General features: G+C 47.3%; 2 protein-coding genes, 1 long non-coding RNA gene and 3 other non-coding genes across 8 annotated transcripts in view; 1 reads left to right on the top strand and 5 right to left on the bottom strand.

Moving 5' to 3' along the window:
• Mobp (myelin associated oligodendrocyte basic protein) overlaps positions 1-1,260 on the bottom strand; it is a 35,495-nt gene extending 34,235 nt beyond the window's left edge. The window contains exon 1 of one of the 3 annotated variants that reach the window (XR_008215068.1): positions 1,126-1,258. The gene's annotated coding sequence lies outside the window, so the exon portion shown is untranslated. Of the gene's footprint in view, positions 1-1,125 lie in introns of all 3 variants that reach the window. The other 2 variants (XM_052724386.1, XM_052724396.1) reach the window with 2 other exon arrangements.
• LOC128101355 (uncharacterized) overlaps positions 1-21,102 on the top strand; it is a 41,748-nt gene extending 20,646 nt beyond the window's left edge. Inside the window, exons 2-4 of the long non-coding RNA XR_008215075.1 lie at positions 11,923-12,246; positions 12,782-14,117; positions 14,267-21,102. This is a non-coding gene — a long non-coding RNA (uncharacterized LOC128101355). The remainder of the gene's footprint in view (positions 1-11,922; positions 12,247-12,781; positions 14,118-14,266) is intronic.
• Positions 21,103-21,227: 125 nt separating this feature from the next.
• Positions 21,228-25,833, bottom strand: Rpsa (ribosomal protein SA). Its single transcript, XM_052724408.1, has 7 exons — positions 25,700-25,833; positions 24,926-25,091; positions 24,013-24,146; positions 22,386-22,631; positions 21,846-21,974; positions 21,587-21,752; positions 21,228-21,389 (listed from the first exon to the last, which is right to left on the bottom strand). Exons 2-7 carry the CDS (start codon positions 25,056-25,058, stop codon positions 21,295-21,297), a joined length of 903 nt encoding a protein of 300 aa, XP_052580368.1. The 5' UTR covers positions 25,059-25,091; positions 25,700-25,833; the 3' UTR covers positions 21,228-21,294.
• Positions 22,180-22,328, bottom strand: LOC128105716 (small nucleolar RNA SNORA62/SNORA6 family). Its single transcript, XR_008216460.1, has one exon. It is a non-coding gene; the product is annotated as a small nucleolar RNA SNORA62/SNORA6 family (small nucleolar RNA).
• Positions 23,764-23,965, bottom strand: LOC128105697 (small nucleolar RNA SNORA73 family). The gene has a single exon (XR_008216454.1). It is a non-coding gene; the product is annotated as a small nucleolar RNA SNORA73 family (small nucleolar RNA).
• On the bottom strand, positions 24,370-24,522 carry LOC128105712 (small nucleolar RNA SNORA62/SNORA6 family). The gene has a single exon (XR_008216459.1). It is a non-coding gene; the product is annotated as a small nucleolar RNA SNORA62/SNORA6 family (small nucleolar RNA).
• Positions 25,834-26,218: the final 385 nt, after the last annotated feature.

The following is a 26,218-nucleotide window of genomic DNA, read 5'->3' as shown; positions in this document are numbered from 1 at the left end:
GGAGAGCATTAGCATTTGCATGAACTAGGCACAGCTGGAATCTTCATACTGTTCGCAACTTTTCTGTAGATCTGAAGCAATTTTGAGATCTACTCATCAGCAATCCCCTGCATCCTAAATATTCCCCAAACAGCAGATCTGTGCACCTGGCTTTAGCCCATTTCCTGCCCACCTGTTCTGTTCACACAGCATTCAGACCCTTTTCTCCATTTCTTCCCCTAATACTATAGCCAAGTTCATTGCTTTATTCCCCTGGCCCAAATCTTTCTTTCACTGTTTCCCTCAGGGACTGAAGACTCCCATGATTTCCGAGAGATTTTAAATGAGACCGAGCATTAACAGCACTCCAGTTGGGTCTCACTGCTGCACACCCCAACTTACAAACCCAGCTGTGTGCCTAAGGAAGAAGGAAAGCTCACTTGTATTTCTTTTTTAACTTTAACTCCATCTACTCCTTTTTAAATGTTGTTGTTGGCATATATTCATTGTACATAATCGTGGGTTTTGATATATCATTTTTACACATGTACATAATTATTTCAGTCATATCTATGCCATATCCACCCTCCCCTGTCTCCTTCCACTCCTGAAGATCCCCTTCCTCTTCCCAACTAGCCTCCCCTTCTACTTTCACGGTTTTTCGTCCCTGGGGGAGGGGTAAAATCCAATGAGTTTCATTAGGGTTCTTTACAGGAACATGGGCAACTAACCAGTGCTACCTGGTTGCATGACTAGGGACAGTGTCTCTCTTCCCCGTTAGTCAGGAACTGTACATAAATCCTCAGGGAGGGGTGGGACCCCACAAAAACTCATTTTTAAGTCATGACGATAAATAAAAGAAGAAATAGGGTTGGGGAAGACACCAACAGCACCATTGACCTCTCTCCAGCAGCACAGGTGTAAAACCAAGAAAATACAAGCATCTTTCCTGGGACAGGCAAACCCAGATACCAACAGGGACATGTTTGAGGCCCCTTTGCCCAGGTAAGAGTAGAGGACTGTGCTTTCTCTCTTCGGCTAGGTCCATTCTTTTACAACCTCCCGTCCCCCACTGCCATCGTGGCAGGCTTCCCCTGCGACCCAGAATGTGTGTCCTTGCCGCGAGAGCCTCCCGAGTCCTCTTACCTACAGGTAGTAGTAGCTGCTGTGTGAAACAGATTCCTGTGGATACCAGGCCCTTGTGGAGCTGGGCTACCTCAACACATGCAGAATATATAGGGAGAGGTTATACGTCGGGGTTTTCGTTACAGAAAGTGTTTTTGATGGGTCCTCAGCCAAGTCGTACTTTCCAACAAAAGCCACACAAAGACGGTACAAAGGCCACACAAAGTCTAAACAAAAGGCTAAAGAACGACCAGACAAAAGCTAAAGAAAGTTGGAACAAAGAGTGAAACAAAGAAAACAAAGGCCAAACAAAGACAGGGACAAAGGCCAACAGAGTGAAAGAAAAATCTGAACAAAGGCTAAAGCCACACCACGCACGCACGCATGCGAGCACACCGCATCCACACTGCAGCCCATGCTCACTCCAGCATCCCACCACCACATAGTCAACACCCACGCACAAAGCCTCCCCTCACCGAGGCTCATCCCTCACCACTCTCTACACACGTGCCACACCTCTCCATACCACACGGCTGCTCATCTCACGGAATGGCCATGAGCCCACTACGCTGGAGACGTGGAGGGATATGCTTACGCCTTCCCACAATGCCAAAATGCATTAACAAAACGTTTCCAAGGTTGGCTGTTCTGGGTAATCCTGACTTCCCTTGGACCCAGGGTTGTTTATGCCAAATTTAATGACTAGTGTTAGCTCTCAGGTCAAGCATTACGCGTCACACTGTAAACTGTATCTGTGCAGGCTGGAGAGTGAGTCCAAAAGGATTCAGAGCCAAAGAGGCCCCACCCTAGGCAAAGCTGAGACAGACAGCATCACTACAGGTGTCTTCTAGCTTCCTTCTGCTGCTAATAGAACACTCTGGTCAAAAGGGACTTAGTGGTGGGGGAGTGGAATTATTTTAGCTTAAACATCCAGGTTACAATCCATCATGAGGGAAGTCAGGGCAGAAACTTATGAGAACTTGAAGCAGAAACCATAAAGGAATATTGTTTGTTCCTAGGCTCATGCCCAGCTAGCTCTCTTACAGAGCCTAGGACCACCTACCTAGGGAATGGTGCTGCCCACAGTGGTAGGCCCTCCTATATCACTAATAATCAAAGAAATCCCCCACAGACATGCCCACAGGCCAGTATGACCTAGGTGGTCCCTCGGTTGGGACTTCCTTCTCAGGTGATTCTAGGCGTGTCAAATTGCCAGATAAAGCTAACTAGGACAAGGTGGTTAGGTAAGTAGCAAGAAATTCAGATGAAGAGCTTCCAGAGACCTGTAAAGGTGAACAATAGGGCACAGCAGCTGAGGCTTGGGACCATGGAGGTGGGGGTCATTTGGAAGGGTGGATGGACAGATTGATGTTCAGATGATGGACAGGCAGATGGCAGTTTGACTGAGCCTCGTCAAGCACTGGGGAACATGCTAAGCTGAAACCCTGTGTATAAAGGCAGGTGTGCATGAGTGTGCGTGTGTGTGTGTGTGTGTGTGTGTGTGTGTGTGTGTGTGTGTGTGTGTAAGAATAATCTACTCAGAATATGAAGACAGGAATTTTGAGTGTGACTCTCATTGCAATGTGGCTTGGAGTGTCGGGGGCAAGCTGTGGTGTGCTAGGCAGTATGCTTACTGTGGCATCGGCACGTTGGTGGGCCTGTGGTTTGTGTGCAGATCGGCTGTGCCCTGCTCAGTCACTCCATGTTGTACGGAACTGTGGCTTTCAAGCTGTTCCTCACCCTGGGTGGCTCCACCTTACTAGTGGCATTTTGGTTCCATTTTGAGTGCAAACGCGGAGGCCAGATGGCTCTCGTGTGTGCACAGAAACACCACCTGTCCAGTCCCGGCTATGAAGTGCAGATGTGTAAATATCTCATTCCTGAAAGTGGCTTGAGCAAAAGAGACCTCAAAGGTCACCCCCACAGTGACACACTTCCTCCAACAAGGCCATACCCACTCCAACAAAGCCACACTTCTCAATAGTGCCACTCCCTATGAACTTATGGGGACCAATTACATTCAAACTACCATGGGGGGGAGGGGCGGGGTGTAACATTTATTTATTAATGTGGAGCAGAGACTATAGAGGAACGCTGCTTGCTGGGTCACTCCCGGGCTCATGCTCAGCTAACTCAATTGAGAGTCCCTCCTCAGATGATTCTAGGCTGTGCTAAGGTGACAAAGCTAACTAGAAGGAGGTGAGATCACCGTATGTGTGAAGATCAGAGACACATGTACCTACCATATACATACATAGTAAATAAATAACATACTAGTGGTTTTGTTCCTGTTTTTATTTTGCATTTATTTATTTATTTTTGCTGTTTTGAGAGAGGATCTCACTGTGAAGTGTTGGCTGCCTTGGAACTTGCTATGTAGACCAGGCTAGCCTGGAACTCAAGAGATTTACCTGTCTCTGCCTCCTGAGTGCTGGGATCAAAGGCATGTGCCACCACACCTGGCTTGTAATTTAAAATTTTAACATTGTTTTATGTAGACAAATTTCTAAATGGTCTTATTAAATAAAAAATACAGAGCCAGATATAGGGGTGGAAGCCTGAGAGGTCAGGGAAACAGGGAAAGCCACAGCTAACCTCACCTCAGCAACTCGGCAGCTTCCAAATGCGAGTTACTTCCTGTCTACCCACGCCTATATGCCTTGCTGTTCTGCCATCTGATTTGCTCTCTCTGTCCAGCTACATCACTTCCTCTTCCTGCCCAGCTCTATCACTTCCTGTCCGTCTGTATAGACCTCCACACCTCCATGGTTAACTAGTGTTGGAATTTAAGGCGTGTGCCACCACACCTGGCTGTTTCCAGTGTGGCCTTGAACTCACAGAGATCCAGACAGATCCCTGCCTGCCAAGTGATAGGATTAAAGGCGTGTGCTACCGTTGCCTGACTTCTTTGTTTACTTAAAATGGCTTGCTTTTTCCTCTGATCTCCAGGCAAGCTTTATTTATTGAAGCACAAATAAACTATCACCACAGTTTTCTGGTGGTACACGCCTTTAATCCCAGCACTCAGGAGGCAGAGACAAATGAATCTCTGTGTGTTCGAGGCCAGCCTAATCTACAGAGTTAGTTCTAGGACAGCCAAGACTACACAGAAACCCTGTCTTGAAAAACAAAACAAAACAAAAGTCTTATGATTTAAGACAGTGACTTAAGGGAGTCTACCACTGTACTTCCCAGACTGTGTCCAATCTCATCAGATGGCAACAGACAAAAGGCAGGCAACATTTACATATGTTTTGTTGTATAAATATGAAAATGAGCATTTTGTTTTATAAACAGCTCTCAGGCCATTGTAGTTATTGGGGGTAAACAATGGTGATGAATGGACTGTTCAAATCTGGGAAAAACAAGCCCAAGTTTCTCCTCATTTGCCCTCAGTCTTTGCTTCAGGGCTAAGTCTGGCCCATCTACAGCTCTGACCTCTGCCTCGCAGGTTTACTGCCTCTTGGGTCTCTGACTGTGTGGTAAATAGAGGACTCTGGTGCCAGCTGGACTGCCAGCCGCTCACACAAAGCTCCTGTGTGTCCCCAAGCTCCACGCCCAGCGTCACTATCTGCCTCCCCATGTTCTGCGAGGGCCCAGTCACAATTGTTTGTGGTCAGTGATGACCTGTGTGAGAATGGACACCATGTTCCCTAAGTAGGGGACTGTTTTCCCCCATTTTGCTGTGTTAGAAGTCCCTTGACTTATAACCAAGTCATGTAACCATTCATTTCATTCACTATTACTTTGGAGAAAGAAGCCGTGGAGTGGAATGGCACTTGCAAGGTCTAGCAACACGAGAGCCCCAGAGGAAGGCCGTGCCCGAGAGACACCAGTCTGCTGCAGTGATGCTGATTGCTGATGTCAGCTGTCTAGAGATGTGTGCAGTGGGACGGGATTCTACAGATGGAAATCATCTTGGAAAAAAGCAAATCTCTGTGTTCTAACCCTGTGCTTACTAAGCAGTGTCTACTGGGTTGTTAAGAGAGCGCCCAAATGGCCCCATGGATAAAGATGCTCAGGACAAGCCTGACAAACTAAGTCAACCCACAGCATCAAGGAGATGACTGAATCCCATAAGCTATCTTCTTACCTCTACACTGTGTACTATGGTACACATACACACACACACACACACACACACACACACACACACACACACAGAGAGAGTAAGAGGGGGCAGAGCACACTCATACACACACAGGAGGGCAGAGCACACTCATACACACACACAGGAGGGCAGAGCACACTCATACACACACACAGGAGGGCAGAGCACACTCATACACACACAGGAGGGCAGAGCACACTCATACACACACACACACACAGGAGACCAGAGCACACTCATACACACACATACAGGAGGGCAGAGCACACTCATACACACACACACACACACACACAGGAGGGCAGAGCACACTCATATACACACACACAGGAGGGCAGAGCACACTCATACATACACACACACACAGGAGGGCAGAGCACACTCATACACACACACAGGAGGGCAGAGCACACACACACAAAGAGAGACATATACATACACACACACACAGCACAGAGACACACAAACACAGAGACACAGACCACATATATACAGCACACAGAAAAACACAGCCACACAGACACAGACAGACAGAACACAGACCACACATACATATACACAGCCCACAGACACATACACAGAGACACACAGCACACACACATACAGCACACAAGATGTGCGGACGTGAAGCAGAGTGGGGAGCACTTGGGAGGAGGGGGAGGAGGCTCAGCAGGAGTGGGAGGAGGAGGAGAGAAGGCGTGAGGGAGACAGGCTCGCAGGCACTAAAGATGACCTGTCTATCTAAAATATATCTGCTCAGTCTTGAAAACATACCTAATATGACTACAAGTTCTATTATAATGTCTAACTACTAACTTTCATTTCTTTATATCCTAATAGTTGGTAATAATAACATTCAAGGATCAGAAAATTGCATTACGTTGTTAAATGAACAGTATAAGTACAATTAGAAATATACATATAGCATTTTCTAACAATATCAATTTCAATATATATATAATTTGTATACAATATAAAACAATCCAATCCAATGTAAAGTATTTACATTTTTCTTTTTTTTCTTTTTTTTTTTTTAATTTTCCAGAGTTGAGGACCGAACCCAGGGCCTTGTGCTTGCTAGGCAAGCACTCTACCACTGAGCTAAATCCCTAACCCCTGACAAAAACTTGTAACCAACCCTCCTAGTCAATGAAAATTATCCCAGACCCCAAACCCATTAAAAGACCAAAAAAAACCCCACCCACCCCACACCACCTGTTTGGGAATGTGGGCGTCGTATTCTTAAAATTGCTTCCTGTTGGGTATGGGCGAAGGTATCTTTATCCTGAAAAGAAAAATTTTAGGTTAATTGTCAAATTCTAGGAAAGGTAACTATATCCTTCGTTATCCAGTCTGTGTATAATGCCAAAGTTCAGGGTTTATCTCAAATCCTTATTCAAGTAGTCTTTGAGACTGGATCATCTCAGCTAGTCATCTCAAAATTGCTCTGAGCACTTTGTAGTCCAAAGCTGATCTGTAGATGGTGTTTGTCAGCTTAGTGATGTTGTTATTGTCCGTGTGGAATTGTTGTTGTTGTGGGGCCCCATCTTCTTCCTGGAGACTTCAGTTGATGTTAGGCCTGGCCGTGAATTCCTGCAGAAAACTGATAAGAGACTCGAACACAAAGACATATATATGCAGCTAATTGAAGCCTTTTTTTCTTTCTAGAATTAATTAGTACTCTATATGACCATTTACATCTTAAAGTTTAAAATGTATATATCTATATATATATATATCTATATATATATTAATCTTGTAAATTTTGATATAAAATTCATACTTTAAGAAAAGTTTAAAGAATCAGAATAGAATCAAAGAGTTGAGATAGTAATAGACTAGTCCCTTAATTAATTTGGCTTTTCTCCTGTCCCATAGCAGAAGATGGCTCTTTTCTTCTGGCATGATACAGGGAGTTTGCATTTTCCTTTTAACAACATGCTTGAGTTTAAAGAAGGAGAGGGACACAGGGAAGAACTGTCAGAATGGACATGAAAAACTGACGTCCTCTACTGCCACACACCAAGTGTGTTGGGCCACCAAACTCACACAACAGACTTTCTCCAGGGAAGCTATTGAAAGCAAAGAAACCGCATGCTCTCACCCTGAAAGACAGAGAAGGGTGGAGAGGAGACCCTCTGTGTTCCATCTGTTAACTTTGAATGGAGGGTCCTATTTCTAAGCAGATGAAGTTTTCCTGTGCCCCTAGAACTCTGTTTTGCCTGGTCCCCCGGAGCCACCCAAATAATGATCTCCACTTTACAGCAGATGACACCAAAACTTTTTAAAAGACCTATTTTCTTTTTTCTCTTTCTTTTTTTATTTTTATTTCATGTGTATTGGTGTTTTTTGCCATGGGTGTCGGGTCCCCTGGAACAGGAGTTACAGACAGTTGTGAGCTGCCATGTGGGTGCTGGGAATTGAACCTGGGTCCTGTGGAAGAGCAGTCAGTGTTCTTAACCACTGAGCCATCATTCCAGCCCCCAAAGACCTATTTTCAATGAGGGGTGTGTGTGTGTGCACAAGTGTGTGAGCATGTGTGTGAGTGTTTTGTGTGCGTGCCTGTGTATGCGTGTGTGTGTGTGTGTGTGTGTGTGTGTGTGTGTGTGTGTGTGTGTATGTGTGTGCATGTGAGCACATTACCCTCAAAAGCCAGAGGAGGGCCTTGAATCCCTGGAGCTGGAGTTGTAGACTGTTATGAGTTGCTTGACAAGGGTGCTGGAACCCAGGCTCAGGTCCTCTGCAAGAGCAGTTTTACTTTTAGCCACTGAGCCATCTCTAGCCCCAGCCAAGACTTCCTCAAAATCACAAAGTTAGTTGTTCTGTGTTTTAATAGCAGCCACAAAAATCAAACCTAGAAACTCCTCCTGCCTCAACTGTGGTTACAGGCATGTTCCACCAAGTCCACTGGAAGAACCAATTCCAGTAAGAAAGGGTCTGTTCTGGCAACCACTGTGCTACGCTGCCCCCTGGTGGCCAGAGTGAGTCAGTACCAACAGTTGAAGGGCATAGAATGACTACACATTGGCTCTTCCTGGATTGTCCCTGCAGCTTCCTTATGGCCACTGAAGGCTGTGATATTAACCAACACAGTTTCCACACCCTACCAGGTCCCACAGCAGGTGACTGCCATGCTGACAGAGGTAAGAAACTACTCAGAATCTGGGCCAAGCCCTTTACATCTCTGTTCCCTGTGTCCCTTCCAGTTCACTGACTATCCGAGAGTTTCCATGTTGTGACAGAACTGCTCCTAATCACTGCATTAAAATACCCAGGATGAGCTGGGCAAGGGGATGCTCACCTATCTTCCCAGCACTCAGGAAGCGGGAGCAGGAGGTCTCTGTGAGTTCAGGGCCACATAGTGAGACCCTGTCTCAAAAACAAAACAACAAAACCCACCAGGAAGGCTGAGGATGTAACTTTTGGTACAGTGCTTACTTCCTATACACAACACTCTGGGTTCTATCCAAGCACTGAATAAAAACCAGCAGGACGGCTGTTGTATTATTTTTTTCCTCAGGAGATGTAAACAAACATTATTCACTTAGATACGGTACTAACAACAGAGAAAAAATTCTGCCCAAATCTAGTTTAGTGAACAAAAGAGTTTCTGAGTGTTACAAGAGTACGGGTGAGGACTTACAGGAGCATGGATGACTCCAGAGCAGCTGCATCACCCAGCATAGGCAACAACCCACAAAACCTGCATCTCTGAAGCTCCCAGCACAATTTGCAGACAGCTCAGCCTGTCTGAGAGTAACTGTCCAGCAATAATGGCTGACTGTATAACCTTGGGGAGGGGCCTCGTGAATCTTGTAAGTTTCAGGAACCTCCTGAGACTTGTGTATTTACTTCCTGGATCTTAATGAGCCTTCCTCGCTCTGGGAGCAATGCAGAAAACATGCAGTTTTTCACACTGGAACCTCTGTCTGTGATACCAAAGCCCTCTTGACCTTGTTATTCAGACTGAACCCTTTTACTGGTGCTTCCCTATTTCCTATGTTGATTGATGTGTCTTTCTCGTCCAGGTCTCAAGCCTGGCTGATTGGCTCTTTAAGTGGTGGATAATTCCCAAAGTACACTTGCCCTTGGGAGCAGTGGGAAAACAGCACAGGGCTGTCAGCCCCCTCCACCGAGGTAGTTCCAGAGACTAAGGTTCCCTCCAAGTAGTTTTGAACTTATTTTTAATGAGGTGTGTGTATGTGTGTGTTTCCCATTTGTTGTATAAATCTCTTTTTTGTTAATCTTATTTATTTTTATGTATGAACACTTTGCTTGTGTGGGTTCATGTGCACCAAGTGTGTGCAGGTGCCTGAGGAGGCCAGAAGTGAAGAGTGGATCACTAGAAGCTGGAGTTTCAGATGGGTGTGAGCAGCCAGACATAGGTGCTGGAAACCAAACCCAAACAATATAATCTTTTTTAAAAAACTCTAGCCGGGCATGGTGGCACACACCTTTAATCCCAGCACTTGGGAGGCAGAGGCAGGTGAATCTCTGAGTTACAGGCTAGCCTGGTCTATAGAGTGAGTTCCAGGACAGCCAGGGCTACACAAAGAAACCCTGTCTCAAAATAAAATAAAATAACAAAACAAAAAATCTAGACACAGTAGTCCACACTTGTAATCCTAACACAAGAGAAGCAGAGACAGGAGGAGCCCTAGCCCTCAGTCTAGTTAACCTATTTGGAGAAATCTAGACTACCTAGAGCAGTAGTTCTCAACTTTCCTAAGTTGAGACCCTGCGACCCTTTAATACAATTCCTCATGTTGTGGTGACCCCCAACCACAAAAATATTTTCATTGCTACTTCATAACTGTAATTTTGCCACTATTATGAACAATAATGTAAATATTTGTGTTTTCCAATAGTCTTAGGTGACCCCTGTGAGAGGGTTCTCTGGCTCCTAAAGGGATTGCCACCCCACCAGTTAAGAACTACTGACCTAGAGAAAGTGGGTGGTATCAGAGCAGTGGCACCTGGGGTTGTCCCCTGACCTGTGCGCACACAAACACACAATCAGTTCCTATAACTTTTAAGTCAGGTGTGGTGGCACACACCTCTAATCTCAGCACTGGGGAGGCAGAGGCAGGTGGATATCGGTGAGTTCAAGGCCACCCTGATCTACATAGTGAAGTGAGTTCCAGGCCAGTCAGGGCTACATAGTGGAAGCCTATTTTAAAAAAGAAAAAATGCCTGATGGTGGTGGCACATGCCTTTAATCGCAGCCAGGCAGATCTCTGTGAGTTCGAGGCCAGCCTGGTCTACAGAGCAAGATCCAGAACATGCACCAAACTACACAGAAAAACCCTGTCTCGAAAAAACCAAATAAATAAATAAGAAAAGAAAAAAAGAAAAGCATATACTTTTTAAAATAAGTGGTAAAGAAATGCCACAAATATTAGCCCCCTCCCCCCTCCCAAAAAAAGCTGCCATGCAATCGAATTAAAGAGGAGGCAGAAAATGATGAGGTATGGTAGGCAGACTCAACTACAACTCAACTCCAGTACTCAAGAGACTGAGACAGGAGGTCTGCAAGTTCAAGGCCAGCTTGAGCTACATAGTAATGTTGAGGGATATTTGATCACACTGTGAACCCCAAGTTTGCATTTGTGTTAATTAAATAAAATTAACCTTGGGTCAGGAGGCTGAGTTGGCAACTAGTTGGCAGAAAGGAATCATAGATCATCAGAGGGTATCCAGGAGAGACAGACACAGGAAGTAGTAGGGTGGGGTTTGGAGTTGCTTCCTGGTTTGGGGAAGCAGAAGCATAGGTCTTTTGGAGATGCCGGCAAGGAGGTCAGCTAATTGTGACCCAGCCTCTCTGGGCCACCAGGTTTTCACCCCAGCCTTTGAATCTTGAGTCTTATTTATAAATAGAACAATGGAGATTCAGTTAAAGCTACTTTTAGTAGCAGCAACAGAGCAGGCGCCTGTGGGAACAGAATTCCCGCCAAGTCACTGCTAGAGAAGCAGGCCGGTAACTGCAGAGTTGCAATTGCTGGTTGAAATAGCAGTAGATTAGCCGGGCGGTGGTGGCGCACGCCTTTAATCCCAGCACTCGGAGGCAGAGGCAGGCAGATCTCTGTGAGTTTGAGGCCAGCCTGGGCTACAGAGTGAGTTCCAGGAAAGGCTCCAAAGTTACACAGAGAAACCCTGTCTCAAAAAATTTAAAAAATAAATGAATGAGTTAATTAAATTAAGGTGCTAGTTTAACTACTTAAATTGATTTAAGAAATATTAAGGTCCACGCCTCAAAGCCACATGTGTTTCTAAGGTGTAAGTTTTAAGTCCTGTTAGAGTCCGCAGAACACCCTACTAAACAAAGACCACCACCCACATAGGCAATCAACAAGAGCGCTGTTTATTCCAGCTGCGATCCCCACCCCCAACCCCAAGCATGCTCCTTTTATAGGCAGCCAGGAGGGGATGAGGTAATCCTGAACATGATTGACTGGGGCTCCTTTTCCTGCTTTAACAGGGTATAGAAATCGGAACATAAACGAAATTAAAACTTAGGCCTAGTGGAGGCTGGGCCAGGAGAAGCCTAGCCATGGGGTTGCTGTGGCCCGCAGTTTCCTTCCTTGGTAGTTTTCAACGTGCATCTTGAAGCCTTCTCCTTCCTCGGAGGCACATTCAAGGTGTGAGTGGTGTTCCCAGGGCCCTTACAGGAGGCACCCCTTGTGCGACTCAGCCTCCCTCCTTCCTAGGTCATCTAGCCACCCCTTGAAATCTCCCGGCCTCCACTGTCTGGTCTTGTTTCCTCGGTCTCCACAACAGCCAGAGCTTCCTGCGGTCACACATGTGCGGCCTCCTCCGTGGCTTCTGCCTCTCCTTTCCTCTCAGCTGTATGTAAGCACCTCAGCTCAGCTCCAGATCCCTAACTGGGTTCCCGGATTCCTTCCTGGTACTTACACCATGTTACCCTCGGCCAACGGGCTCCTCGTTCAACCCAGGCTTTTCACTGGTCACTACACACTCTGAACTCCAGGGAGGCTTCTGGGCCCACGTGCCAGACCAGCCCCATAAGGCAGGTAGGCTGAGGTCTAACTGGCACCTTGTGTGTGTGTGTGTGTGGGGGGGGGGGCATTTGAGGACCCTTGCGGGGATGGGTCAGGAGTGCTGGAGCGAAACCCAAGGGTCCTTGAAGTCAACGAGGGGGGCATTATGGACTGGTGTTGCATTTACTGGGGGACACTGGGGACAGGGTGGAGGCTGTTGGAGTTGACTGGGGGCCGTTTATGTTAACTCGGGGCAATTGGACCCAGGCGGGGGTCTGAGTTGACTGCGGGCCATTGGAGACAGGCCCAGGACGGTTGGGAACAGAGGGGTGTGGCTAGGAACTGACTTCCGGCCTTTGGGGACAGGCTGGCGGGTATCTGGATTGGGCTGGGCGCTGTCAGAAACTAACCGGTGACCGTTGGAGCTGTTGGGGCTTGGCAGGTGACCATTAGAGACAGGAACTGTTAGGACCGATCTGGAGACACTGGGAGCCGGCTGGGTTGGGGTCACTAGGAATGCATGAAACCCAGAGGGAGGCCAAACGTGTGCCTTGGTTGGATCCTCCAGGACCACAGAGGCCGGAAGATGGGAGCCAAGGAGCAGGCGCAGCGGAGACACATGCCCACCACAGAGTCCTGCCCCGGTGGCCTCAGCCCAACCTGGACCCTCGAGGGGTGAGGAGGAATCCAACTTCCCACCCAACTGTGGAGCCCGGGCTGATGGGCGAGAGCATCCAGGGCACAGAGAGGCAAGCCTGGAACTCAGCAAAGCCTGACCTGCATGGGGCTCAGCTGGTCCCCGAGTCACGGAGCTCGCCTACGCAGATCCAGGAAGCCCCCGTAAGTGGGCTGCTGCATCCACAGGAGAAACACAGGGTCTTGGGTTGGACTGAGTCTCCTGTTGTACTGTGGATGTTTCCGGATCTGTGCGAACACAGACTACAGTATTAGAAGTCTGGACAGGGCCGGATCACCTCTGACTTCTTTCTCTCTACACCTGCGAGTGTTAATCCAGGTAGCCTGGGCCAGCTGTGAACCTTGTCCCCAAGTCCGGGCCTAGGCCAGTGCTGCTCCATGTCAGGAGTGTGCATGTATGTAGACGAGTTTGAGCTAAGCATGCGTGTGTGTACATGTGTTTGTGTGTACATTAAGCATGTGTGCTAGAGGTCACTGAGTCGAGTAGAGGGTGTCAGATTCCCTACAGCCCTCTGTAAGAGCAGCGAGTGCTCTTAGCCACTGAGCCGTCTTCCCAGCCCCAGGAACCTCCCTTTGATCCAATGACAGTGGCTTTCAGAAATGCTGTCCTTGTTCCCTAGGCTGCAGAGCGGCTCATGAGCTTCTCTGTGTACACTGTTGGGTGGACTCTCAGGTCCTGATGCCAGGCTTGTTGTTGGCGGATGACAGTGAGGCCAATGTGACAGTAGCAAAGGCAATGTGATTAGAAAGTGGTGGATTGTGTGGTGTTTCTGTAAAATCAACGCCTGGCTGTCTTGATAATATGACTCAGAAACCACCCCCAAAACACCAGAGGTGCCATCGGCAGCCATGCAGCTCCCAGCCAGGCTGCCTCCTGCCTCCAGCCATGTAGCCCACCCCAGGATAGCTAAGCCTGAGGGAAGCTTGAGCTAAGACTGGATGTTGGGAAGATCTATAACCTACAAACCTGGTTCAAGTCTCTGTTCTTCCTTCCCACCCCCACGTCTCTCACCTGACCATACTGTGAGTACTGAGTTGGAGAAGACCCGGTGAGATTTCTAAAGAAGTTGTCCAACTTTTAAAAGGAATTTTAAGAAGTTTATTGTGGGTTCCTGTGAGGCGGCCAGAGGACAACTTGCAGGAATCCAGTCTCTACTTCCACCGTACAATCCTAAGGATGGAATTCAGGTTCCCAGGCTTGATGAGAGGTACTTTTAGTGGCTGAGCCATCTCAGTGGCCCAGTCAACACATTTTTTAACATGGACCCCCCTTTAAAGAGTCACTCTTGGGGACAGCATGAGAGACTCTTGCTTTGTTCTCCCACACTCTCTGACTCTTCTCCTTTCCCATCCACAGGCATCACTCCAGGCCTTTGACCTAAGATGGTTATGGGGACTCAGGACCAACCTTCTCTCTGACCCTCACACCCCAGGGCCAGTGCAGCAGAAGGAAGGCCGTGGGAAGTGGCCCTGCCATGTCTGAATTCAGGAATTAATGAGGGAGATGGTCAAGTTTTCAAGAGTTCGGTCCCCACAGTGCTGTTCCTGGTTTGCTTTCTACATGGAAAAGGCCCAGAACTCATGCCCTAAAGAGAATCTGTCCAGGCCCCTCAGCATCCTTTGCCTGGCACCTCCTTTCTTCAGGAAGTGTATTCCTAGACAAGGACTCAGCACACAGCTCCCTGCCCTTCCCAGTACTGGCTCTTCATCCTGGCGAAGGGTATGTGAACAGAAATCCACAGTTCCGTGTTTATGACCAACTCATAGAACTAAACTGTTTTGTTCTTACACATTTTTTATCTTTAGCCTACCAATGACTTGGGCCTTAAGATTTCCTGACATTTGAAGTCTCTCTGCTCCGTATTTATGAGACCATCACCCATGGACAGACAATTCTTGTTTTACTCGACAATCCCAAGCTCAGAGAAGGGACAAGAGGAAGTGAGCGGACAGTCACGGTGCTGCTGTTTCTGAGAAACAAGGAGAAAGGCTGGCAGCTTTGTGTGCCCACCCCAAGCTGTGCCCTGGGGCTGGCAGGTTAAAGTGGCGTCCTTTCTCCTTGAACCTTGGGTAGATCCTACGGTAGAAGCCGTGAAGGGTCCAGAGTCAAATTCAGCGGCAGCTTTTCTTAGTTCTCTAGTTTTTTATGTATTTTGGCCATTTCCCAAGTGTTTATCTCTCTTCAGTTACAGCACCATGTTAAACAGCCGTTGCTGTTTGCCTAATTGAAATACAAAATCTGGGAACACATGGCGAAGCAATGTACTTGCTCCTGGCAGTGGGGTTTGCAGTTGATTGCAGCTCGTCCTCAGTCCATTCTGGTTCTTTGCACTAGAGAGCCATCACATTCTACCCAGATTTTAGCTGCCCTGCTTGAGGTAGTCTGAGGTCTACCCTGTGCTAGAAAGTGTGAAAGGCAGGAAGAACTGCCCCCAGGGACTTCCTTCCTGGTAAGTCAGTGTCCTCCAGAAAAGACTTGCCTTTATTCCTTCCCCACTACCTTCTCCCCATTATTTTCTCATTTCTCCCCCCTCAGAGTTAATTGTTATGTGCTCCTGATAGGAGCAGCTTGACCGTTATGGTCACAGTCTATTAGCTAAATATGGGTAGACAGAAAATTCCTGCACTGCTGCGGAATATTTGTACACTATGTGAAGATGTGTTGCTATGATTGGTACAATCAAGAGCTGAATGGCCAATAGCTAAGCAGCAGGTATAGGTGGGACTTCCAGGGACAGAGAGGACTCTGGGAAGATGAAAGGTGGACATGCCAGGAGATGCAGAGCAAGCAGGATGTGCAGGAAGAGAGGTAACAGCAGCCATGAGACATGTGGCAGAATGTAGATTAATATAAATGGGTTAATTTAAGTTATAAGAACTAGTTAGAAACAAGCCTAAGTAAGGTATAGGCCAAGCCTTCATAATAAATAAGTCTCTGTGCCATTATTTGGGAGCTGAAGGGACATAGAAAGACCTGTTATGTTACATTTGTTCCCAATGCATGCCATGTAAATCCACATAAGGCCTGAGAAAGCTTGAAAAAAAAAAAAGGTTCCAAGTAGGCTCAGTGCTTACAGCCTACACAGGCGTGGCTACCAAGCACTTGAATGGGGTTTATGAGCAGCAGGTGGTGCACTACTTGGTGGCGGGAGACTAGGTAGAAGTGCCTACAGGAGCTGGGGCAGATAGACTGGCTCCAGGCCAGGGCCACAGGCATGAGGCTCCTCTCTCACTGACCCGAAGTGGGCGGCCACATGCTAAGCAGAGTCACATAGCAGAGGCCTAGCCACCGCCTAGCAGTGAAAGGTTTGGCTCATGGTCAGAAAAGGCTGCAGATACGCAAAAAGTCAGGTCCAGACTGATTAAACCTCTAAACAGGTACAGTAAGCTTAAAAATGTGCTTAGATGCTGAAGAAAGAAAAGAAAATGGGTATGGACAGTCATAGAAAAAGTTTTAAAATAATAAAGTGAAGTCTTTATAAAGAAAGAGTAAAGTAATATAAAAAGGATAAGTCACATACGGATGGGAAATACTATAACACAGGGAGTTTGGGCCTTATATGGTGTTTTGTTAATTTTTTGAATGGTAATGAACAGAAAACACCAACTGCTGAGAGACATTTTATTGTGGGAGGGACTGCCAAATTAAACCAGACTACATACTTTTAGGGATGTCTTAACTTTAGAATGGAAGCCAGAAAACGTTGGGGGAGAGGTTATGTTTGTTTCCACAGAAAACGAAAAGCTGTGGATTCCTTCAGAATTAATAGACCAGAATTGATCGGGGGCAACCTCCTGAGGACCTTGTCTAGAGATGTGGGAAAAAGCCAAAAAAGACTACAGGACAGGTGACTTATATGCTGATTCCTCTGCATGGGAACAGCTCTGAGAATAGATGAGACATGATAAACCTTGTTAGCTACAGAGTTATGATTTATTACATACCATCCTTTCATATGGCATGGATAGAAAGGAGCCCAGGTGATCCAGCCTCTCCAAGTGCCTGTTAGTTTCCTCAAAATTCTGCATCCAGAACAACTTCAAAGCTGCTATCTCAGATGGTCTAGCCTCACAGACTACTCCAGCCAGACCTCATAAGCTCTACACTTTCTCATCAAATAGACTAAACAAAAAATAACACAGCTAGCCCTCCCAGGCCTTGACCAGTGAGTGGCGAGTGGGACAGCTGGTGGCAGGCGTGGCCACCAGAGCAGCCTGGGTCTCTTTTGGCTCTCTAGTTAGGGCTACCTTTCAGTTCCTGAAGGAAGCACCTTGCATTTTGCTTCTATTTGTGTTGTGTGAAATGGCACTTGCCATTCATTTACCTAATAGGAACAGAAACAGATGATACGAAAATGCTCAGACCCATGGTGATTATGGGCAGTGGTCAGGTGGAACCTGGAGACTTGATGCAAAATTTTAATGTCTTAAAATGTCCCATGTTTGGGTTGGAGAGATGGCTCAGCCATTAAGAGCACTGGCTGTTCTCCAGAGGTCCAGAGTTCACTTCCTAGCAACCCACATGGCGCATCACAACCATCTGTAATATGTTGCCCTCTTCCGGCCTGCAGGCATACATGCAAGCAGAACATTGTATACATAATAAATCTTTACTAAAAGAAGTCCCCCATTTTAATGCCGTTAAGTACAAGGGACATCAGTATGTGGCTCTCTCAACTGCTTTGGCTTCCTTCCAAACTGTGAAACAATGGCATCAAGAAGAAATGTCCCAGAAAGTCCAGACCAAGGTTGACAGTGTGTCTATATTCTTAAGTCGTGTAGCTCAGACTGGAAGCTTCTGTGTCCTCATCCCAAAGGCTCTCAGCTGAACTGCTGCTAGAAGCCTGAATGCTTAACCAGCCAAAATGCTTAACCAGGCCAAATGCTGCTAGTTTCTGGTCCTCACGCCTTACATACCTTTCTGCTTTCTACTACCACTCCCTGGGATTAAAGGCTCGCTTTCTGGGATTAAAGGCGTGTGTCACCATGCCTGGTCTTTCCAATGTGGCCTTGAACTCACAGAGATCCAGAGGGATTTCTCTCTGGAATGCTAGGATTAAAGGTGTGAGTGCCACCATTTTCTAGCCTTTGTATCTAGTGGCTGTCTGTTCTCTGACCCCAGATAAATTTATTAGGGTTCACAATATTTTGGGGAACACAATACTACCACACGGGTATTTAAATACTTTGTCTTTGGCACACTGGTTTCTCCTCAGAATGCATCATCCCACCTTTTTTGCTGTCTCATGTAACCTTGTCCATTTTTAAAAAGTATTTTCTAGGGGGCTGGAGAGATGGCTCATGGGTTAAGAGCACTGGCAGCTGTTGCAGAGGTTTTGAATTCAATTCTCAGCAACCACATGGTGGCTCACAACCATCTGTAATGAGATCTGGTGCCCTCTTCTGGCCTGCATACATGTATGCACACAGAACACTGTATACATAATAAATGTATATTCTTTGCCTAAATCCTAAATTAAGATTTTGTTAAGAACTTATATTTCAGGGGCTGGAAAAATGGTTCAGCTGTTTCTTCCAGAGGACTGAGGTCCAATTCCCAGCACCCACATGGCAGCTCACAACTGTAACTCCAGTTTCAGGGGATCTGACCCCCTCAAACAAATGTGCACTTAAAAAAAAAAAAAAAAAAAAAAAAAGCAGACACTTGTGTTGGTAAATAATGCCAAACCGTACCAATCTCTACTCCCACCAGGGACTACATACGAAGAGACCTTTGTTCCTATAGTCTGGTTTTACCCAGCTTTTTGTTTCTGGCCGATTTGCAATGTAATACAGCCCTTAATAATCACCTTAATGCTACCTAGCTGGACAGTAAGATTACTTCTGCAGGCTAGCTGGATCCGGCTGGAATGCCTATCTCTTACAGGACACTGCCCAGCAGCTGAGGAAATCCTTCCATTCCCCTAACACCACTAAGGTTTGGTCAAACAGTGGTCCACTCTATAGCAGTGCAAGCCCTCAAACCTAACTGAACGCTTTCCCTCCATTTGATGAGGCATGGTAAAACTCAGGATGTTACTATTACAAGCAAGGAGTGTGGACCTTAGTGATCCAGCAGCTGGTGCTTTCTTCTTAAAATGTTCCATCAGATGACAGAACTGACCACTTATCTTTCTCATCCTGTCACTGTTGGTAGCCAGCACTTAAGTTTTTTCTTTTTCCCTTGGCTGCTTTCAAGACACTTTTTGGTTCAGGGATTTCTGTGATTCTTGACAACAGCCCAAGGCAGGTTTGTAAAAACAATGTTAGGAACAGAGTATCTTTTGGGTTTTTTTTTTTTTCTGAGACAGGGTTTCTCTGTGTAGTTTTGGTGCCTGTCCTGGATCTCTCTTTGCAGAACAGGCTGGCCTTGTACTCAAGAGATCTGCCTGGCCGCCCTGCTCTATTTTGGATTTTTTTTAGGTATACAGTATTCTGTCTGCATGTGTCCTTGCAGGCCTGAAGAGGGCACTTTACAGATCTCATTACAGGTAGTTGTGAGCCATGTGGTTGCTGGGAATTGAACTCATGACCTCTGGAATAGTCAGTGCTCTTAACCGCTGAGCCATCTCTCCAGCCCCCTAAACTTACAGGTTGGGCCACCATTCCAACATCTATTTTCTAGTTCACAAAACCCCTCTCCAGCATGCTGATCCTACTATTCATACCTAAATTGCTAGTTTTAACAGATTTTGAAGCAGCCATTATATGGCCCAGCATTCCTCACACCTGTGCAGACCTGGTCAGAGGGACCCTTTGGACTTTACTTAAGGGTATGTCTTTCTTTTACCAAATTCAGGGGTCAGTACTTCGGTGGTACAATGTCTTCCATTGAGGACATGCTGAGAAGTTCTAGGAATCCTGATTGCTCCAGCAGGAACCACTGGTCACCCAGGCAACAGATGCTTAAACTGTACTGTGGAGTCCAAGGAGGCTCCTCTAGGTTTTCTTGGCTCCCACTGGATTTTCTCATCTTGTTTCCTTTTCTGCAGCCTGATGTCTGTAACTCAAGCCTCCATCTCCACACCTCTGCTCACTGCTGTATCCTGGGTGCTTAATAGGTCTAGTATAAAAATTTGAGATTCTTGGATCACTATAGGACTATTCCTAAATCTAGCGTGCATCTAGATGATGCATAGGTCAGAAACTCCAAGTTCACCATGGGACAGGAAGTAGAACAAGCACCTATACCCCACCTGTCTACGTTCTTCTCCTTCAGCCTCCCAGTGCTGCACTTAGAGACTACCACCAGGCCCATCTAGATGTGCTTCTACAGGCAAAATTTATGTCTCAAGTACCTATGAATATTTAGTCAAGTGCAGAAAATCTCCACATCAAAATTACAAAAACAGAACTTGTAGACTGTTAAACAGACAGCATTGCTCAAGATCATAAAACCACTGCAAGTCTAGGCTGTTGTGGGGCAGACGTCTACACCCAGCCTGGTGCCAGTGGTAAGCTTAGTCAGTTACAGCATACCATAAGCAGCACTTAGTATTCTTCAAAGCTTACACCAGCAAGAGAAAAAAGCTAAGGAGATATGCTGAGTTTCACTTGCTTCTCCAAAGAACCAGAGTTCTGTTCCCAGGACTCAAGTTAGGAAACTCCAAATACAGTGGATCTGATGCCTTCACACTTTAAAAAAAAATCCCTATTCTGCTTATCTTAGAAGTCTGGAGCTTCAACCTACTTACTGGCTCCATAGTCACAAGTGATATGACACATGTCAGCAACTGGTAGCACCAGCAAGTGCAGCTCTGCCTTCAAGACACTTCTCCATCACCCCAGCAGATCTATGCTAGCACAGTACAAACAGCATCAGCAGACCAGCACAGATTTGCTGCCAAAAACAGTGAGGCTGCTACTGCTTGGGTATTACTACCTCAGGACTATAGGACAAGTTCTGCATGGACTGACATAGTGTTCATGTTAACTGTTATGGGACACAAAACCCCAGTGGCACAAACCTTAAGTCTACACCCCAGAAGAAAGATCTCTGCATCTGAGGGAAGTCAGAACACAGACCCTGTATAAACACCACACCCAGATAGATCTCCCCTATGCAATTTCCACATAGGCCCCAAGCAGCTTGTTATCCTAAAGACAACCTCAAAGCAACCTAGATTTAAAGTGGACCATGAATGTGCTCTAACTGTATTTTACAAACACTCTTCTAAAGCCTGTTCACAAGCTGAGGTATGTAACACAGACCAGGTCACTAGCCCCTCCCCCAAGCCTGTGTATTTACTTCCATTCCCTCAGCATCTTTTACACTCCAAAAGCCACCCCGGCCCCAGTATGGAGTAAAGACCTCAAGAGACAGCTCGTAGGAACTTTATTTTCCTTCCACCTTTTTTCCCTTTGCTCAGGTGTCTGCAGAGGAGCTCAGGACCACTCAGTGGTGGCTCCAACCCACTCGGTGGCCTGCGCTGTAGGAGCTGCGGACCAGTCCTCAGTGGCTGGCTGGGCACTCCAGTCTTCTATTAAAAAAAACAAAAACAAAAAACCATCAGTTCTAGGAACAGAGTACTACTTTCCCCAACCCAACCCAACCCAACCACCAAGTGTGAAGACATATGCATCCATCCATCCTCCCAGAGAGGAACAGCCCACAATGCAAGGTCAGACAACAGCCTCAGGTTCCCTAGCAGCCCGATGCCCTGGCCTGGATACCTACCAGTAGGGAACTGCTGGATGGGTACAGAGGGCACCTGTACACCCTCAGACCAGTCTGCCACCTCTGGCTGAGCAGCAGTGAACTCAGGAGCTGGTGCAGTCCATTCACCCTGGAATTCCTCCTTGGTCACAGCCTTCTCAGCAGCGGCCTGTTCCTCCTTCTCAATCTAGTTTTTAAAAACACAAATTTAGCTTCACTGAACCAGATCAAAGCACCCCATTCACTTAGTGGCAACAAGCATTTGCAGTGTAAGCCTTACCTCCTCTGGGTCTCTGTAGAAGTAAAGATCAGGCATAACTTCCCATGGGTGCTCACGGGAGATAGTGCCACGCATGCGGAGTACTTCCCGGGCCAGCATCCACCACATCAGACCCACTGAGTGCGCTCCCTGAAAGAGTGGAGGGTCATTAACCACCAGTCAGCACAAACACAAACCTGTCCCCACTCACTTTACTTGCCCTGTACCCACCCACCGGGCAGCTCACTACCTGAGGGCACAGGAGCACATACATGCAGGCAAAACTCTCATACACAAAATAATAAACCCCCAAATTACTTAAAAACAATCATTCAGGAGAAAGCACAGGCCTTAAGCTTGTAGCAAAGGTTACTATCAAACTCCACTCACGGGAACAGAGTGGGGTGTTAGCGAAAACCTTGCCGCTCGTTTAGCACACTACCTACACTTGGGAGTTCATCGGCCAGTTTAGGACCTCAACTCCAAGCTCTAACAATGTGCAGAGGAACTTGAGGGTTTTCCCAGAGTGCTCACTCATCAACTCTCCACCAGAGCAAGTACCTTATTGTTGCATGGGATGGCAATGTCCACATAGCGCAGAGGAGAGTCTGTGTTACACAGCGCAATGGTGGGCAGGTTGACATAAGACGCCTCTGTGAGGGGCTGGTGGTCAGCTCTGGGATCAGTCACCACTAGAAGCCGCGGCTCCCTGAAGGCTGCTTGGATCTGGTTAGTGAAGGTCCCAGGGGTGAAGCGGCCAGCAATCGGAGTGGCTCCAGTGGCGGCAGCAAACTTCAGCACAGCTCGCTTGGAAGGGAGACTGAGTCAGCATTTCCAAGCTTGGTTTCGTAGGAACTGTTGATACCCACTCTAGTCACAAGCCACCCTTCAGACACCAAAGCAGCACTTCCTTGAGCACACTCTTCTCAGGCTAACTGTAACACTTGCACACCCCCATCTCATGTAGTCTGAGGAACCCAAATCACCTATGCAGCAGGTCACTGTTGGTGATTTCAAGTCACTTTACATGTCCCAAGTCTCTCAAAGGACAGTGACAGGTGCAGCAAACACCTCTGGCTTCTCACTAAATTCCTATCAGGACCCAAGGCAAGCATATCTTCCTTCTCCTCTAGAAAACACTTTTTTGTCTTATATTTGAGTGGTTTTACTTGCAATGTATACAAGTACATCACCCACGAGCATGGAGATGGGGGGGTTGGATCCCCTTGAACTGGAATGTGAGTGCTGGCAGCTGTCCCCATTTTGAGGGGTACACAGGGTTCCCATCTTTGTGGCTTTGACATTCACAATGCCTATACTTCTCATCCCAGTGATTTCCTGACACCCTCCAAGAGATGATCCTTTCTGCTTTATTCAAGCACCTAAACACTTCCTGCCAGGTAACAGTATATTCTATCCTGTTCCGTAACACAGGAGGTCTAGTCAAGTCCACTCTTGAGGAACCACTTGCTAGCACACTCACAGGGCCCTTACTGCAACATTAAAACAGAAAAGTCTTGCTAGAATTTAAGTCCCTCAGAACCTATGAATTGCATTTTCACTGACTCAGCCATCCTACATAAGAAAAATATCCATTTCCTTAACAGAAAAGATACACTTCACCTCACTTTTTACAACTGAGACACTTAAGTTAGCAAATAAGAACTCTGAAGAACCTGGACAAACCTTTACAAGGACCAGGCTCATTACCTTCCTTTTAAATCAGAAGTAACAAAAACAACTTTTTGCTTGTTTTTTGAGATGGGGTTTTTCCTGTAGTTTTGGTGCCTGTCCTGGATCTCACTCTGTAGATCAGGCTGGCCTCAATCTCAAGAGATCCGCCTGGCTCTGCCTCCTAAGTGCTGGCATTAAAGGTGTGCGCCACCACACCCAGCCAAAAACAATGTGTTAAGCACACAGCACTGTCTGAGGGATGTAGGACTGTTTCCTGCATGGTTTGCCTCCTCATTCATTGTCCATAGACTCTGAGAAGTTGTAGGAATATGCAGGCGCAGGCACCAAGCCCAGCTTCATCTCCAACGTTGTGGAAAGGGACTGTACATCACTGGACAATGCCTATGTTCCCCCACGCCACTAGGACAGAGCCCAGGTAGAGTGACCTCCTGGGGTATCCACGTTGGAACGCCTCTACTCTTCTACATACTTCCAATGTCTTTTGTGGATTAACCTCCATTCTACAAACCTGCCCAGTGTTCCTGGAGGAGATGACGCTGACATCAGCAGGGTTCTCAATGGCAACAATAGCACGGGCTGCAAGCAACAGCTTCTCCCAGGTCCTCTTCAGATTTATGATGTAGATACCTAGGTGAGAACGGTGGAAGGGCGGGCGTTTTCAAGAGTTTGTCACCCTGGCACTCACTCTGCAGACCAGGCTGGCCTAGAACTCAGAAATCTACCTGCCTTCCATATGTTACTGACAACAAATGAATTTTAAAGGGGCTGTTAGGGATTGACCCCAGTGCCCCAGATAGGTCTGCTAACAGCCTAGCTGCGCAAATAGACACTCTGTAGGAAGGCAAACAGTATATGTGGCAGTGACCACTATCAACTCCAGTCATAGAGGCACGCTCTACTGGTGTTAGCGAAAATCCTGCCTCGTTCAATGTAGCACACTTCCGACACTCACAAGTTCACTGGCCAAGCGTGGCCTCCACTCTGAGCTTTAATAGTGTGCAGTTTCAGTTCCATCGGGTACCACCGCATGCAGATCCAATCCATCCTACCAACCCCTCACAACACTCCAGTATCTCAATTAACTGGTAAACTCACTACCCTCCGCTTCTCACAACCCATCCCGCCAATCTTTCTCAGGTTATCCTCACATCTCATTCTACTTCCCACTAAACCCACATAGTCGATGCCTATGACACTGTCTGTGATACAGAATGCACTCTAAGAAATAATATTACCCGACCTCTTACACACCCTCCAGGATCCAACCCAACCCAGCAATTGTAGTATCCCTCCAAACGACATCAGAACATTCAGTATCGGTACTAGCCCAAGGCATCCACCACCCACAACAGTGTAGTCAGAAGCTTTAAAGAAATTTACCCCAATTATCAAAAGCGGTAACTGACCATCACTTTTCCTTTTGTAGATGTACTGCTCCATCTGAAAGTCAAGGTTGGTGCCACCTAAGTGGGTTCCTGCAGCAAGGAATTTGAGGACATCCTCCTCCTTCATCTGCAGGACATCAAGGGCTCCGGACATTGTGTAAGTTTCCCTTTAAGTTACGACGGGAATCTGAAAAAGAAATAATTCATCTGGGTTTTCTCTCCCTTTTCTGAGACTAGGGTCTCAATGTGGCCAGAGCAGTCCTAGCACTCACAGAGATCCCCCTGCCTCCCGAGAGCGGGGATTAGAGGCGTGTGCCGCCAGGCTCGGCAGGTGAAGCTGAAGTGGGGTGTATTCTTATTCCTATCGCTTTCAACTTCTCTGGTCACCTATCACACTGCATTAGGCCTTCCAAGTAAGTGGCTTTGGTAGCAGGGAAAACAGCCGATTGGGAGTTAACGCTTCCGCAGGCACACGGGAACTAAGGGAAAGTTTGACACGTTACGGAGTCGTGCAAGGCCAAGCCTGTCTGGGGTGTCCGGGTTATGTGTTTCCAGATGTGACCGGCAGCTCCGGACCCATCTCCCCGCGCCTCACAAGCACTTCCCCAGCACCCTGCCGACAGGGCCTCGGGACGGCGCCCGCCCCACCTCACTGGAGGCCGCCACGTGGCCACGCCACCGCCGGGAGCGAAGCCGCTCGGGTAGACGCGGCCTCGGCACCCTGGGCAGCCGGCACGGGGCGGGCGGTCGAGCCCGCGGCGTCGGGCGGCACCGAGGAGCCCACGAGAGACTCACCAAGAACAACGCCGTATGGACCCGTCCCAGAGTAGCGCGGAAAGGACTGGCGGCCGGAAATGACGTCCTTAAGTACCCCCACAGCCAGCCAATAGCAAAGCAGATTAAGCGAAAAGAGGGCAGACCTTTCGTTTCAGAGGGAGGCGGCGGCGCATGCGCAGACTCGGCAAGCGAGTAGGCTACAAAGCCGAGGAGCGGAAGTTGAAATGGCCCGCGCCTGGCCCTGCTCTGGAGAGCGCATGCGGGCCGGAAGTAGCCGGCTGACCGGGGTGCAAGGTTCGCTAGTCTCGTTGGAAGGTCTTTGGAAATCAGGTCTGGGTACAGCAAGCACAACCTGGAGGATTGCACGTGCTCTCTGGAGGACGAATTACCAACGCGCAATTCAGACTTTTATCTCTGTGTTTTCTTGACAGTATAAAGGACAAGACTGTATGCATAAAATTATTTTTTAGTCAAAGAGAAAATGCAGTTAACAAGTTTATTATGTTCAGTAAAATACTATGCAGCCATCTGAGGATA

The sequence above is a fragment of the Peromyscus californicus genome, unplaced genomic scaffold (assembly GCF_007827085.1).
Source record: "Peromyscus californicus insignis strain IS unplaced genomic scaffold, ASM782708v3 Scaffold_11__1_contigs__length_118956290, whole genome shotgun sequence".
Classification (NCBI taxonomy): domain Eukaryota; kingdom Metazoa; phylum Chordata; class Mammalia; order Rodentia; family Cricetidae; genus Peromyscus; species Peromyscus californicus.
The sequence above is the reverse complement of the archived record's forward strand: the minus strand, read 5'-3'. Positions and strand labels throughout refer to the sequence as shown.

What these genes read in the sequence shown, in the direction of transcription:
- Rpsa (XM_052724408.1), bottom strand. Translation starts at nt 25,058, where the DNA reads ATGTCCGGAGCCCTTGATGTCCTGCAGATGAAGGAGGAGGATGTCCTC. An exon ending in CTACAAAAGGAAAAGTGATG is followed by an intron (nt 24,147 to 24,925) that starts GTCAGTTACCGC and finishes GTTCTCACCTAG; the next exon opens with GTATCTACATCATAAATCTG. An exon ending in CCATCCCATGCAACAATAAG is followed by an intron (nt 21,975 to 22,385) that starts GTACTTGCTCTG and finishes CCACTCTTTCAG; the next exon opens with GGAGCGCACTCAGTGGGTCT.